The sequence below is a fragment of the Cryptotermes secundus genome, unplaced genomic scaffold (genome assembly GCF_002891405.2).
Source record: "Cryptotermes secundus unplaced genomic scaffold, Csec_1.0 scaffold168, whole genome shotgun sequence".
Lineage (NCBI taxonomy): Eukaryota > Metazoa > Arthropoda > Insecta > Blattodea > Kalotermitidae > Cryptotermes > Cryptotermes secundus.
Window position 1 is genome coordinate 395786 of NW_019721760.1, and position 16798 is coordinate 412583.

At 35.0% G+C, this 16798-nt stretch overlaps 1 protein-coding gene across 2 annotated transcripts in view; it reads left to right on the forward strand.

Moving 5' to 3' along the window:
- LOC111875626 (voltage-dependent calcium channel type A subunit alpha-1) overlaps positions 1-16798 on the forward strand; it is a 500175-nt gene that overhangs the window by 339593 nt on the left and 143784 nt on the right. Inside the window, exons 13-15 of one of the 2 annotated variants that reach the window (XM_023872012.2) lie at positions 3679-3699; positions 13836-13920; positions 16502-16629. In XM_023872012.2, coding sequence (XP_023727780.1) covers positions 3679-3699; positions 13836-13920; positions 16502-16629 — 234 coding nt within the window. The remainder of the gene's footprint in view (positions 1-3678; positions 3700-13835; positions 13921-16501; positions 16630-16798) is intronic. The other variant, XM_033755887.1, reaches the window with a different exon arrangement.

Sequence of the window (16798 nt, forward strand, 5' to 3'; positions counted from 1 at the left end):
AATCGATTTTGTTTGATTTGTTCCTTCTGGTCGGCCATCTCACTAATCGCCAAAGGGTTGAAACAGGAACGCACACAACAGAGCACCACAGACAAACCACTTAACTCAGACTGACGCCAGCTCACTAACAGTCGCGGGAGACCCCCAGCTAACACCACATAGCAGCACAACTCGTAACTACAAAGCATGCGCGCGCAACAGGTCGTTTCCAGTTATTTTTGGGTCCCCCCTCGTATTTCAGAGAAATTTCTGGAGTTTGCATTAGATGATATGACCCATTCTTTACTTTCCATTCACTCGGTAAGGTAACTTGCTAGAGACTGAAGGATCATGCTTCAATTCCTGCCAAGGACAGGCTTTGGTGTTGGGCCCACCCAACCTCCTATTCAGTATTTATGGGCATATTTTCCTAAGGATAGGCAGCTGGGTCATGAAGCTGACCACATTAGCTCATCTCCATTTAATGCTAAAGTTAAGAATACATTAAACTTTATCTCCATTCCAACATCTTCTTGATGTACTTAAGCGCAGGATATGAACATTAATAACTTGAGAAAATTTAATTTTGGAGCCAGGATATGGCTATCTTGAAAGAAGTGCTTATGGTTTTCCTCAGTCTGTAGGCAAATACCAGTCAGCACATAATGCATCAGCTGGCTTTAATATAGCTGTCCAGTCATTTTTGAAAGAGAGAGTAATGTGTGTAGGCTCTTGATTTGTCAAGACTGCCACTAGTCTAAACAGTTGCAGCCCAAGTTTATTTGAGGACTGTCTTCCAATCTTCAGGTAGCTATGAAATGATCAAACTCTACTTTCACCGTTTTCTCTAGCTGAATGTTTTCCAATCTATATCGCTCTGTGTATATAAAGCCATGGCATAAATATAGTGATAAAATTTTAATTTGTGTTACATTACATGGACCACTTAGATCTGTCAGTTTGAAGACATAATTGAAATTTATATTAAACACATTAAAGAACATCAAATTATGAAGGTCCTGATACAGGACTAACATGTCTCAAGGGTTCAGCACCACTAACATCAAAGCCTGCTGATGGACATGATTCTGAACTAGATCCATCCATCTCCTATCCTCACAACCATTTCCCTAAGATACAGCTCTCATGGGCTTCATATGTTGCCTAGACCATTCTACTGAACCAGTTCTATTCTTTTGCCCTTTGGAAAGTTTTATGACACAGAATATCTTACAGGGAAGAGTTGTTAGCCTGATGCCCAAACCCTAGGTCAGTGTACCACCACTTATCTGCTGCCTAAAACATACAATAATTTCATCGTTTAGGGGGTAAATATTTGTAACATCTACAGTGGATTTTTTCCAAGAAAGTTTGTAAATCCCACTTTGAACACAGAGATTATCTGTGACTGCTTTAAAGACTATTTTCCAAGTTACTTGTAACTGTAATGTTACATAAACCAGACATTCTGGAGACACCTTGTCTATTCATTACATATGTGAGAACCGTTTCACAAAATACACATTCCTAATGTAGTCATAGTGATCAGAGTAATGGAACCTTCTTTTGGCCCCTCTTACTTCTATGAATTACCTTCTCCTTTCAAACACTACTACACCATAACACAGACTGTCTTCAAAAGTGAGTACTTCTACCACAGATGATGAATGCTGTTGCTTGTCTAACGAACTTTGATGCACACTCAGTAGCCTGTATCATATGTAAGCATGTTTACTGAACACAATCAAACCAAAATCCCTGTAGACCACTATGATGAAAATATCAAATGGAGACAGAGAGAATGATCAGACTGAGAAGCTGTTCTGTGAAGGAACACTGTATTTACATTGCATTTTTAATAGATTCTGATTTAATTTTAACTAACATAACATAAAATCTCTTTCTTTCTGATTACACTGCATTGCATTATTTACTTAAGAACTTGAGTATTGACATCTAGTAGCAACTCACACAGTAAAACCTCAGATCCAATATTACTAAGAATGAATCTTAACTGATACTTCATTGACAAAATCTCTTCACTACTTACTATAAGTTTCTTATCAAAATTAAAATAAAATCATGCATATTTCATGGTAACTTTCCACACAGTTTTCAGTTGCATTGTATTTTATTGTGATTATGCAATTGAATATTGTTCTTGCATTTGTAGAGCAAGAAAATTTACAAGCTTAATTAAATAGCTCTTCATGATATTAAATGCATCCTATGACATATATTTTTTTGGTCATGGCTAGAAACAAATTTAAAAATTGCTTTCCTTTTATTTTAAGCAAAACATGTCAACAATCCTAGAGTGTATCTCTAATTGCAGTACAGATTCATCAGATTCCATTAGTTTGGATTGAAGTTTTATTGTATGTTTCTACAGTTTTGACTATGTATCATTTTCATACACTATTTTCTTATAGCATTGTAACATGTACTGCATTTTGTCACATAATTTATGCCAGACTTAATTCAATGTATCACTAACTTCTTTAAGGACATTCTATCAAAGGGTCTTTCACAAACACACACTTACTACTTAGTAACTTTGAATGTCTGATGATAAAGCAAGTCACATGATATTAGCTGTCTCTTCAAAATTTTATTTTAATTATTTTTGTTCATAATTTTTAACACTAAAATGCAGTGTTTAGATATACAATTTTAACTTCATTTATAATTTAGGAGTTGCATGTATTATTTCCCTAGCTACTTTCAGAATATTCCTGTAAACATGTTTCAAATCCAAATATAAAATACGAAAGGGTGAAATATTATTTGTATATTCAAAATATACTTCCTGTAACACTGGAAGTATAGTTCTTATTCGTTACTGTAGTCTTCAGCTGAACAAGTAAATTATAAATGGATAAATCATGGGAGAAAATACAATACATCTGTTTGTCTTAAATGTGTATAATATTATATTTAAGCATCCTGTTGCACTCTACACGATAAATGATACAAAATCCGTCCCAAGTGCAAACAATATATATTATATGTCCTTGATCTTGTTCTCCTCTACACTACATGTTTCGGCCTCTAACGGCCATCATCAGGTGTATACTCTTACGTTACTGCCACACTGAACCCAGTCTAAAATTTAACATTTAAAAAACACATTGTTATTTCTTCGTTATTATCAACATCTACCTCGTTGATATCTGTCTGGTATGAAGATTATTTTGCACATGTCAATTTTGATTTTTCTGTACTAGCACTATAAAATCTTTAGTTATAATTTTAAAATCCTTTAAAAATTATAACTAAAGATTTTATAGTGCTAGTACAGAAAAACCAAAATTGACATGTGCAAAATAATCTACATACCAGACAGATATCAACGAGGTAGATGTTGATAATAACGAAGAAATAACAATGTGTTTTTTAAATGTTAAATTTTAGACTGGGTTCAGTGTGGCAGTAACGTAAGAGTATACACCTGATGATGGCCGTTAGAGGCCGAAACATGTAGTGTAGAAGAGAACAAGATCAAGGACATATAATATATATTGTTTGCACTTGGGACGGATTTTGTATCATTTAAATGTGTATATTAGCTGAGCATGCTATTTGTTTTATTTTTTTCAAATCATAGTTTGAACTCTGTGTATACACGTTAAACATGAAGTCTCCAATGTGTCATAAATTCTAATACAGACATTTATCTCAATAACCCTTTTGTTTCAGTGCCTAAGAAAAAACTCAAAGGTATGGATACTAAGTTTTTGTATTGCAGCAGATTCCTAGTTATACAGTATTGTGTTTAGAAATGCGACGTAGCCAGTTGATTGATTGGTTAATTTGGTAAGCCTGTCAGTAGCCTGACATTTTAGCCATTATTATTATATATCAGCTGTGGCAGTGGTGGTCAGGGTTAACCAGTACCTTGCTGATATTTTAGATATTTGTTACGGATAACACAGTGTACGAGCATAGTACCTAGAGAGTGTTCTGTTGATGTGGATGTAGAATTGTTATAGTTTTATGTGAAGAATATTAGAACAATTTTATATAACTTGATAGTGTTTCTTGCCATAAAATTTGACTTGCTGTATGAAAATGTCACTATTCTTAAAACTGAGTTTAGTTACTCACATTAAACAACTTATATAAAAAAAATAAAAAAAAATATATATAATTTTGCCAAAAGAGAATAATGTTATATATGATTTGAGATTTTAACAGCAGTTAAGTTTTGTATTGTGCTATTCTAGGTTATTACACTCTGAAATCTGTTAGAAGGGTACCAATATTTTGGAAGAAAATGCAGCCCCCTTCTTCTTCCCTGATGGTGAAGGCAGTATGTTGGTCAAAAACACTGGTACTTGCCTATCAGATTACACAGCATCATAACCCAGCAGACCACCGAGAGAATAACTTTAACTGAGTACTTTGTTTTTCTGTGTGTTAATTTCCTTTTTTTCCTTATAACCTCTCCCTTTATTATCAGAATGTTCTTCAGGTTTGGTTATGGATAACCCATACAGTGTATATGGGATATTGCAAATGGTTGCACTCAGGGTAGAATAAAGAGAATTTTAAATTCTAACACACACACAAACTCTGCTTGTAACAGATCATTAAGGAACCTGGATATTTCTCCAATTCATGCAATTCTCTGTTTAACAGTTACAGGCACATACTGACAAAAATATTGCACAGTAGTACTGTATGTATTTATGGTTAAAACCAAATGTCAGAAATTCACTATTCGTACATTCCCTGCAGCAGTAAATATTTTCAGCTTTATTTGTTTTCTGCAAACCCCCCCCGCTTCTCTTCTGTCAAAATCTCTTACATTATTGTTTCCTTCTGCCACCCCCTAAAAACTGGAAATTACAAAACTACTTTTCATTATTATTTTGTATGAGTGCACAACTTGATTGCTAACTCTCAGAAAAATTGAAGGAATTTGAGGAAACAGCATGGCTATAAAATGAGAACCCTTATGGTTTATGCTCTTCATGTAGTGTAGGTTGGATAATTAAGATGATTAAGATATTTTGAACATGTAATAGGCATATGAAATTTATACTGTAAAAATCAAGGCATAATGGAAGCATAATATTATAATAAATCATAAAGAATTTGTCAGGTTCTGGAATAGATGACCTGGGCTAAGATAGAGTCCAATGAGAAGATTTTGTAGTGACAGTGAAGAATCTTTGGATTTTGTGGGGCTTTTGTCATTACTCCAATGACAACCCACTTCTTTGTAAAGTTTTGTAGGTCCTGAAAAGGACCGTTGACTGCTGGGATGTTTGGCCGGTGAAGTAGCGTGGCATGCGCTGGTAGAAATGAGATGTTGGTTGCGGTGTGTTGAGGTGGCTGAGTCAGTTGCCTGTCTGGCTGCAGTGCGGCAGTTGCCTGGTTGCTGGAAAACGTCTGCTTGCGGAGCGCGGTCACAAGAGTGAAGAGGCGGTAGCTACGCCAGTTGCCCAGTGAGTCGGGCATGACCACCGGCGAGTCCAGGCAGCCGAGTTGCCCAGTGAGTCGGGTGTGACCGCCGGAGAGCCGAGGCAGTTGTGCCTGGCGCAGCGAAGTGCCAATCCCTCTGAAGACCGAGCGCTGGCGATGAAGAGTGCTGATTGCTTGTAGACTGCTTGTAGACTGATCGTAGACTGACTGAATGCGTCTCAGTGCGTCTCAGTGTGGAGTGTGGTCGCTGGAGTGGAGAGGCGGTAGCTACACCAGTTGCCCAGTGAGTCGGGCATGACTGCCGGCGAATCGAGGCGGCCTAGTTACCCAGTGAGTCGGGTGTGACTGCTGGACAGCCAAGGCAGTTGTGCCTGGCACAGCAAAGTGCCGATGCCTCCGAAGACCGAGAGCTGGCGACGAAGTGTGCTATTTGTAGACTGCTTGAAGACTGATGCTCCTGGGTTGGAGCTGCTCCTTTTTATACAAAGCGTGATGGAGGAGCAAATATTTGCTGAGCGCTGATTGGCTAGCGTGCGTAATGATGTGGATACAGGCTAGCAGCAAGTGCTGTATAAATGCAAATGTTGGAGGCAATTTGATTGGTTAGCGTGCGTGATGGTGAAAAGTGAGCACTGTAGAAATAGCATGATATGTGGGATGTTCACACAATTTCATAACAGTGGGGGAATTAAATAATCAATACATGCTCTGGGTAGAGACTGTACAAGGAGCTACTTAGGTCATATTTTGTTCACAAATAGTGACTTGGCTGATTTATAAATATATTATGTATTTACTTTCTCCCAGTGTTTACATATATGTAAGTCCTTGAGTGACCATCGATGATTCTAAATTTCCGTCAATTCTCATGTTAATTTAACTAGCTGTGTGATATCAGCTTAAAGTATAAAGTAATGAACAATTCTACTATTACAGAAAATAAAAATAGATATACACTGTTCATGATAGCAGAAGCAGTCTTTACATTGCATCAAAATTTTCTGAACAGTTTAGGATATTTTTTAACTTGGAACTTCTTGATTTCTGGGTATCACATACTATCATTAGGGTACCAGTGCTAAAATCTAGGAGAAATGCTTGTTGAATGTTAGCAGGAAAACTTTCGAAAAACTAAAAAGACTCCTATGGAAGTAGGTGGTGAGGATGATGGGTGTTTGTTACTGGCTCATAATTGTGATATTAATAGTGCTGAGCATTCAGGCTTCACTATCACAGATTCAATGTAACACCACATTTGGTGCTGTAAAGAAACAAGGCACTGCTACCCTGTAAGGACTGCCACAGCATCTTTCCTCTTGAGGCTGCTACACAACCCCCAACAAGACTGAGTACTAAGCATTGTATTTATTGTTGCAGCTGAAGTTGGTAACAGTTTGCATGCACATGGAACACATCCAAACTGGGACAATGGCTCTATCACCAGAATTGACAAAATCACCATTAGGGAAACCTTCATATATTCTTGTTTATAAAAGCAGCATTTAATTGAGATGGGTTCTGGATAAGAAAGGTCGGTTTCAAAAATGATAAAATTGTTCTTGGTCTCTCAAAAATTGGCATCCACAAACTGAAAATCACAAGAAAGTTACAGAGCTATAACCAGAAAACCACATCAAACTGTTTCCTAGAGAAAAGGTCATTTAATTTGCATTATACTTTTTAATATGAATCACTAACATATTCCTCTTTATGCTAAATGTTTGTTTGTTTATTTAACCACATATTCACAGATGCATAGACCATATGGTATAAAACTTTTGGCTGGATGAGAGTGGTGGTGGCATCTATTAATTTACTCTCCCCGCATTTGACGGGAGTGATGGAAGATAATTACAGAAGCTTGAGACAGGAGAGTCGGCCAGGATTTAATCTCAGGACCCTGCAGATCTATAGAAGGGGTGTATGTTGTTTTATAATTTAAACATGAAGTTGAATTTGGACTTCTTAAAGCCTTGCAATTGGAAATTATGCAGCCAAGAACAAAGACTGGTTACTATTAATGCTGCTACTTCTTCTGCTGTATACTGATTAATGTGACACAATTATCAAGATATAAATTATTCTTAAGAGCAGTTATAAAATATAACATACAGAGTACTAATGATGATCGAAGTAGATTCTGGTGACAGAGGAAGGGGAATGTTTTGCCAACACAATTGTGCTGCTGTCACTTGCTGGAACCCTGCAGCCAGGTTTTGATAATGCTATGCAGGAAGTCTTCTTATATTAGAGCTGACATTATTATATTTCTGGTGGAATTAGTCATTTTCTCATGTGTCATAGATGATTTAGAAGTTAGTTGCCCAACAAATTTTATACTGTGTTATAAATCACATAAGTCATTGGTAAGGTACCTTATATTCCAAATGCTTAATACATTTATTTGTAAAATTGTTAGTGTGAATGACACACTTCTGGCCAAGTCCTTTTGATGTTCAAATCCAGGATCACATGAAAGAAATATTAATGGTACTATTAATTGTTGACAGTCACATTTTACTGAGATGACTTTGCCAACTAAAACTTGCCTTTTATTATACACCTGATATTGAAACAATTAAAGAAATATAAAATATTTTCATGAGTGCTCACCCACATAAATATAAGAAGGAACATAAGTTGTGCATAACAGGTAGACCTCATTTGTAGATTAATTATACATCCAGTTTCTTCATCATATCAAGAGTAAGTTTGTAAAATAAATTTTCTTCATAATAATAAATATTTTATTATTTAGTATAAAACCATGCAGTTGCATAGTTCCAAATTTTCATGAAAACCATTAAGCACCTCTGTAATTCATGCCTACTAATCATCGAAAGTTCTTCAGATTTCATCCATACCCTATCATTTACTTTGGCTCAATAAAACAGGTACGTTTTTTAAGATCTAAAATTTGTGACAATAGTACATTAATACAAATTTTGTGTCTCTGGACATTATCCATCGTTCTGTTTCTTCGAAAACACTGTCTTGTTTTTATTTAAAAACAAAACGTTTCAGAGACTGGATTCTATCTCTGTCCTCAGGTAATATCCTACTAATTTGGGCTCAATCGATAGCTAGACAGAGACAGAATCCAACGTCCAAAGCGTTGTGTTTTTACGTAGGTAAGTCAATAAGTAATACAAATGGATATAGAACTTAAACAAATAAGAGTACTGATTTGAAAAACGCTTTTGTTTCTCAACATAATCTCCCTGTATATTGAGGCACTTGTCCCATCGTTTCACAAGCCCCTGAAAACCAGGAGCATAATTTTTTTTGGGCTGCTGTCGAACCAGGCAGTGACTTCCCTTTCTATAGCTTCATCGTCTGGAAAATATTCAGGTGAATGATGATGTTTATGAGGGCCGAACAAATGGCAGTTGCTTGGAGCAAGGTCGGGGCTATACGGAGGATGCTCGAGGACTTCCCACTTGAAATTTCATGATATGCTAGCCTGATTTCTCACAGGTGATGAGTCTTGGGTTCACCATTATTAGCCTGAGACAAAGTGTGCATCAATGGAGTGGAAACATCCTGCGTCACCTGCCAAAAATAGTTTAAGGTGGCACAATCCTCCAGGAAAGTGATGCTCACAGTCTTCTGGGATCACGAAGACATACTGCTCACTGCATTCCAGCCTCAAGGACAAACTGTAAATGCCGACTCCTACTGTAACATCCTCAGGAAACTTTGTAAGGCCATTCAACGGAAGCGACCAGGTCTCCTCACCAAAGGCATGTTGCTCTTGCATGACAACGTGCATCCCCATACTGCCAACAAGACAAATGAGACACTGCGAAATTTCAAGTGGAAAGTCCTTGATCATCCTCCACATAGCCCCGACCTTGCTCCAAGCGACTTCCATTTGTTCGGCCCTCTTAAACGTCATCTTTCGGCTGAACATTTTCTCAAAGATGAAGCTGTAGAAAGGGAAGTCACCACCTGGTTCCAACAGCAGCTCAAAGAATTTTATGCTGTTGGTTTTCAGGGGCTTGAGAAACGGTGGGACAAGTGACTCATTGTACAGGGAGAATATGTTGAGAAATAAAAGCATTTTTCAAATCAGTACTCTTATTTGCTTAAGTTCTATATCCATTTGTAACTTACTTATTGAGTTACCCTCACAAATAAAACAGGGTGATGGATAATTTCCAGAAACATAATATAGGAGTGTTTTATGTAAAATAATTTAGAATAAAAACAAGAAACATAATGATTCATATATTATGGCAATTGACTGAAATTTTCAGCATCTCATTAAAAATGACAATACTGAGGAAAATATTCATAAATTAATCACAATATATGTGAAACGAGAGGTGCTGCATACAATGTATTCATAAATGAATTTTGTTCTTTCAGGACTATAATGGTTGCAAAATAAACAAAATGTGTGTGCATAGTATTTCTCCCTGGTTATATTCATTTTGCAGCCAATATACTTCTGACTGGAAGGAAAAATCAAACAGTTTAGCATCAGGTCCCCCTATGGTGTTCCACTTGTGTCCCATTCTGCATTGTGTGCATTTATTTTGTACATTTTTTACTGAAGTGACCCCATGTTCCAACACCATGAAATCTACAAGTTATGAAATGTGCACTGAACTCTGCTGAAAGTGGTTGCTACATTATAGATTTGTTATTTATTGTGGGCAACAATTTGAATGTGAACTGGAACCTGGTTACAGTGCCAGGGAGTGGCAGGAGTGTGGTCCTGGGTGAGGATTCTCAGCTCCCTGCTCAAGGTAGCATTCCACAAGACATGCAGAGTATTGTGTACAGCTTAGCTCCATTTACAATATCTGTTTAAAGAAGCCAACATTTTATTACTTGGCTTGCTTAGCATTGAGACTGTAGAAAAAGCATTTCCAAGGACAACGGGGTGATACCTGCAAGATTATTTGCACACTGAATATCATGAACTTGATTCTGAATCTAATTAAATTTCAAAATATTTCTTTGTTCTTTATTTATGTAAATATTAAAAAAAAGTGTTGTTATTTTGAGTCAAACCAAACCAGTCTGCTTAAATCAGTGTTCTTGACACATAATTTGAGGATACTTGGTTTGAATCTCAGCCAGGACACTTGCTATCCCAATTGAGGTTTTTCGTGGTTTTCCGCAGTCTATCCAGGAAAATGTTGGAATAGTACCTCAACTAGGAAATAGGCAATGCTTCCTTCCAACTGAGTATTTTCCAGTTCATCATTTATATATGATCTTAACATTCAATGTCATGTAGTTTAGTTACTGACAGAGCCATAACATAATCAGAAAATGAATTTGGAATGAAGAAGTTGAGACCCAGAATTACTGTTTTTTTTTTACTTTCTCCATCATCCATTATTCTAAAAAACTAGAGAACACAACATTTTTGTAACTGGATCTGTTTTTGTCCTCAGGTGAGAGGAAGACACCTACTTTTTGGGTCCCGCAGAAAGAGCTAACCTCAGTCACTGGACTGCATAAATACCTGAGACCAGACTTGACAAAGCCAGGTCTCAGGTATTTATATAGCTGTAGTTAAATTGATGTAGGTCATACCAGGTGATGGACGAAGTCCAAAAACCCAGTAATTCTGAGACTTACACACCATTATCAGGACCCTTTAAAATCTACAAAAGAATTTGAGTATATTTTCTGATATGACTTCATTTTTTAAAAACCACTTGTGTTTACTATCCTATTAATAATAGTCTTCTTGCTATATGTTTATAATGTGGTCACAGATGACATCATAAATTATTTTTCAAAGATGTGATTAGCTGCTTCTGTATTGAAATTCATTTCTTCTCAAAAGAAAGTGTAGTATGCATATACGACTATGAATAATATAACAAATTTACGAGTGGGTATTAATATACCATTATTTTGTATGTGAAATCAGTTAAATCTGGAAATTTCTTTCAGTTAGAAAATTCTGTAATTCAACCAATCCTTAGAAATGCTTCTTTCATTGCCCTTCCATTCTGTCTGTAGTTTAGAAGATAAAAACACAGTTTGTTCAGACAGATTCTTGACTAGCTGATTTGTAGATTGTAACATTTTTAGATCACTCTGTAGTAATCTTACTCTAGGCAATTAGTTTTCATTATCACTCCTTTTATTACTGTTATTATTGTAGTGATTTGTATGACCTGTTGCTTGCAGTAACATTTGTGAGGAGACATCCTTAGCGACAACACTGTTACGCTAACAGTTTCTGAATGCAGTTTATGGTTTTCTTTAAATATGTTAGAGTTAGAATTTCTTAGCTTGTAGGAATCTATCTGTATGTATTTGTGTAATTTTGAAAACGATGGACTGCGTGTGTAAATTATCATACTTGTAGTGCATTATATTTACACATATTATACTTCATAAAATATCAATTTTTTATGGTAACTATATTCATTATTAAGTATTTCTGCAGTTGTTATTTGTGATTGCAGTTCAATCTTTGGAATGAGTGTTTTGAGGATTTATAATGGTTGCTGAATTCTTATTGTGTAATCATATACCACAGTATATATTTCTCTGATATATAGACTAGTACAGTCTTAATATATTATTATTATTATTATTATTATTATTAAGAAGTTGAAAAATATTATACACTAAAGGTATCTTAGATCTGGTAGTTCAGGAATCTGTTTTCTATATTCTCAGTAATGCATGCTAGAGAAATGCCTTTGGATTCTAATTTTTTCTTACTGACTATAACACGCATGTTTCATGATATATGGGTAGCATTTCATCAGTACTGATTAGAGAAATACCTGTGTCCTTTACAGTCAACTCAATTGACTCTCATTTGACACTGGAGTGAAGTACAAGATATATTAGAGAATTAACTGTGGCACTGTTAATTGCGCATTTGCAATTGTGTACAGTTGTTATCACAGTCAGACAAATGAATATGTACCTGAATTTATTTCACTGCAAGACTTACAGTAAAAGTAAACTGGTTGATGATCAAACCTTCAGTACATTTTGACCAATATTTTTTGCAGCATCATTTTTGAAGGAGGTGAAACAAAATATCTGCTTTTGAATAAATATCTTGTATATGTAGTTACTTATTTTGTATAATCTCTTATGATTGCATATCAGAGTGTATTTGTTTATTTTATTTAATTGTCAATTTTCATGGAATTTTATTTTTTTTAAGGATTTTTGATGGTAGTGGGTTGTGTGATAAAAAATCAAATTTTACTTATTCCACTCATTCATTCATTCTCATACCAATAGCATTTATGAGAAGTTGTCAAATCTTAACCCTTTCATCTTCATATTTTTTTAAATTACTGATATACCTTACATACCAAATTGTTTGAGCACGTGCACCTAAACCACTGCATTTTTCTTGTTATTCTCTCAGCTTTCCCTGGAAAAATAATTACATATAACCTCTTTGAATATGCATCTAGGGAACATGCACAAAAATTAAAATATATATTGAGCATGAATATAAGAAATAAAGTAACAAACTGAAAATGAGAATAATATATTCAGGGTTGGCCCAGCAAACACACTAGACAAATATGAGATATTCATGATTAATCTTGAAATTGTTAAGTTCAGTCACTGGAATATGCATATAAATGCTAATATGTCAAAAAATAATATTCCAAATATTGTAAAATGTGCACATAGTTTTATTGTTAAATAGGGACACATGACATAAAAGGGATTTGTCCTTATCAGTGAAAACCAAATATATATACTGAAATGTGTGAACCAACTACATGTAAATAAGAATATGCTCATGGTTTAAAAATATTTGAAATACTTAAAGCTTGGTCAAAAATGTTTTTGCACAATGTTGCAGTCAAAATAGCAGTGCATTACTTCATCTGACTTTAAAATTCTTCCCATATATTTTTGAGAGTTAACTGTCTCAGAAGTCGACACATGGTATAATATTTATTGCTTAGAAATCTAATCACTAATTAAGTAACATAAAACAAATGTCTTTAATAACAAGTTTCAATGGATATTATCAATATTATATTCTCATAACAGTGTATTCCAAATTATATTTTATCATGATCAATTTTTTCTCACTATTTGACATTGTACTGAGAAGTTTTAGTACTGGTTGGTGTACTTGATACATGTTTGGCTTTTGTCAGATACCAGAAAATGATTCCTGAACAACTGTGCCATGATAGCTTCATCTATGAAAATAAATAGAAACAATTCTTTTATATTTCTTCAAGAAGCGGGCATGAAGTGCTGCCAATATATGTATAAAATGGAATAAATTTTGTAATTGAAATTGTTAATGTGATTCTGTTGTTTACTTGACAGGGTTTTCTCAGACTTCGTTTTTCAAAGCAAAGTAGAAACAAGGGACCATATCTCTAATTTTGGAGAGCAGAAAAGTGGTTCAGGTTGGTTTAAATGTTAATGGTTTTCTGTTGTTTACTTGACAGGGCTTTCTCGAGCTTCCTATTTGAAATCGAAAGTAAGAAGTAAAGGAGCATGTCTCCAATTTTGGAGAGCAGAGAAACGCTTAAGGCAAGTTTTAAAATTATATATTTGTATCCTACATTATCACACACTAGTACATTTGCTAATACATGATTTCCACAATACTTCACATTGTGTAGTTACAGTTTGAACGAAATACCACTATTTGCAGTACTCAAGTTATCTGCGCTCAACAGTAGGCTTTATTAGTGTAACCTCTTTTGTTACTCCAGACTTTTGAATAATACTCATTACTTTGAGTCAAACAAGCCACTGGGAGTAAACTACAAGAGTCTGGTTTTATATTGTGACATTTCAACACATTGTCATGCAATGGCTCATTAAGCACCCTGCATTACACACTCACAACAATAGAACAGCAGGATTATGCAAGCTGTTTCTAGGCAATGGCTCGATAAACACAATTCTGCATAGACAGTGATGTCACACAACAGTGAATAGAGACCACATGATATGTTTTCTGTAGGTCCACGCTGAAGGTTTGTGGGGGACAGCAAAAGTTGTTTATGGGCAGACATACATACATACATATTTATTTCGTTCCAGAGATCTACAATTGGCAGTGCTGCCTTGAGATATAGAACATGTCAATAAAAAGTACATTTAAAATGATAAATTGTTAAAAATTAAATATCCAAGACATTTAAAAAGGCCACATATAATTGTAGTACATTAACAGTTGTAGAACACAAACAAGTAACACATCAAACCAAATCACAGACACGACACCGAAACAAACAACGTCAAAAATCAGGTGCCATTCACAACAATTATAAACAAAACCAGACAGATAATATTATATTCTAGATGTGACAAATAATAGGCGCAATCTTTATCTATAGGAAGCACAATCATTCCTTGATTTCCATTCATAATACTCATGTAAGGAATAAAAAGAGCCCACCTGCAAAAATTTTTTTAGGGAATATTTGAATTTCTTAATGTCCTCTGACAAGCTTTTAATTCTACATGGCAAGTTGTTAAATATCCTAATCCCACTATAAAACACTCCCTTTTGCACTTTAGTCAGTTTACAGGTTGGATAATGTAAATCTAAACCCCGTCTAGTGTGCATGCCATGAATATCTGAATTTGTTACAAACTTGTCCATATTCTTAACCACAAAAACAGATATTGAGAAAATATATTGTGAATAGAATGGAAGAATGTTTAATGCTTTGAAAATTGGTCGACAAGAGTCCCTGTTACCCGCTCTCATTATTATTCTAACTATTCTTTTTTGAATTATGAAAATTTGGTCACTATTAGTTGAATTACCCCAGAATATTATACCATATGACATGATAGAATGGGCATAGGCATAATAAGTCATCAATAGGCTTTCTAGGGACATAACTGAAGTTAGGATTCTGATGGCATAGCTAGCCGAGCTTAATTTGCTGGCTGTATATTTGATGTGTTCTTTCCATGATAAAGTACTGTCAATTGTTATTCCAAGAAATTTCAGTGTACTCGTGTTATTAATTTGGATATCCCCATGGTTTATATTGATATCTATTGGTAAATTAGGTTTTGATGAAAACTGGACACAATTTGTTTTTGTCAGATTCAAAGTTAACGAATTAATAGAAAACCATACATTAATTAATTCAAGAATTTCTTTTAAAGTAATAACAAGTTCATTGTAGTTCGACTTGCAACACAATATGCTGGTATCATCCGCAAATAAAACTGGCTTTGACACTTTATTTATTATATATGGTAAATCATTAATATATACTAAAAAGAGCAATGGCCCCAGGATAGAACCCTGAGGGACACCCTGTTTAACCTTTTGCCATTTAGAAACACCACTTTCAGTGTTATTATTCAATATTGTTCTTTGCTGCCTATCAGTCAAATAGTCTTTGAGCAACTTTCCTGCTAAACCATTGATACCATAAAACTCCAGTTTTGCAAGTAGTATTTCATGATTTACACAATCGAAAGCCTTAGTCAAATCGCAAAACAAACCTCCTACAACTAGTTTGTTATTTAATGCTGATAGAATAGTATTTATTAAGTCATGAGTGGCCGTATCCGTGGACAATTTAGTACGAAATCCATGTTGTTCATGCGCCAGGATTTTATTTAAAAGTTGGAGGATTGAAGTAGAAGCTTCAAGGCAGTTGAGAGCACAAGGACGAGAATGGAGCATGTCCTTAGTGAATTATGAAGATTAGTTAAGTACAGGTTAGGACAGAGGAGTACAAAATGATTGCAGGCAAAAAGACTCCATAGTGATTTGAAGTGAGATCCACTGCTAGGAGGTGACTAGTTGAAACAGAATCATAGCACATGTGCAATGGTGAATTGTAAATTGTATAAATGAGCTATAACACTGCATTAATTGTAATTAAGAGATAGTAACTGAGGTGCCAAGAAATCCAATCATCTGAACTAGAATCCGTTATTTTCTTCACGCCACCCTTGACATGTGACAATACTTTGTTTCTGTCATGGTCTTTGTTACTGTTTTATAGTCCTCTCACTGTTAAGACTAGGCCATTGCTCATATGATATTAGGATTATAGTCAATAGTGTAATAACGGTTAGGTTTATAAAATTATAACTTATTGTTCTTAAGTTGTGAATGTATTATTTATAGGTTTTGGATCCGTCACACAGTAAAAACACAGGGCTTCTACTGGTTTGTCATTGTGCTTGTTTTCTTCAACACAATGTGCACTGCAGTGGAACATTATGGCCAGCCAGACTGGCTCACTGAATTCTTATGTGAGTAGTTATCTTCATACATACATATATGAATCTCTTACATGTTTATGACAATATATTCCACACATCAATTCAGGATCCATCTGTGTAAGTGGTTACCCTTAAGACTGCTTTATATTTAACAAGTTTTTGGACATGATCCATACCTATCCTTATTGAAAATCAATGA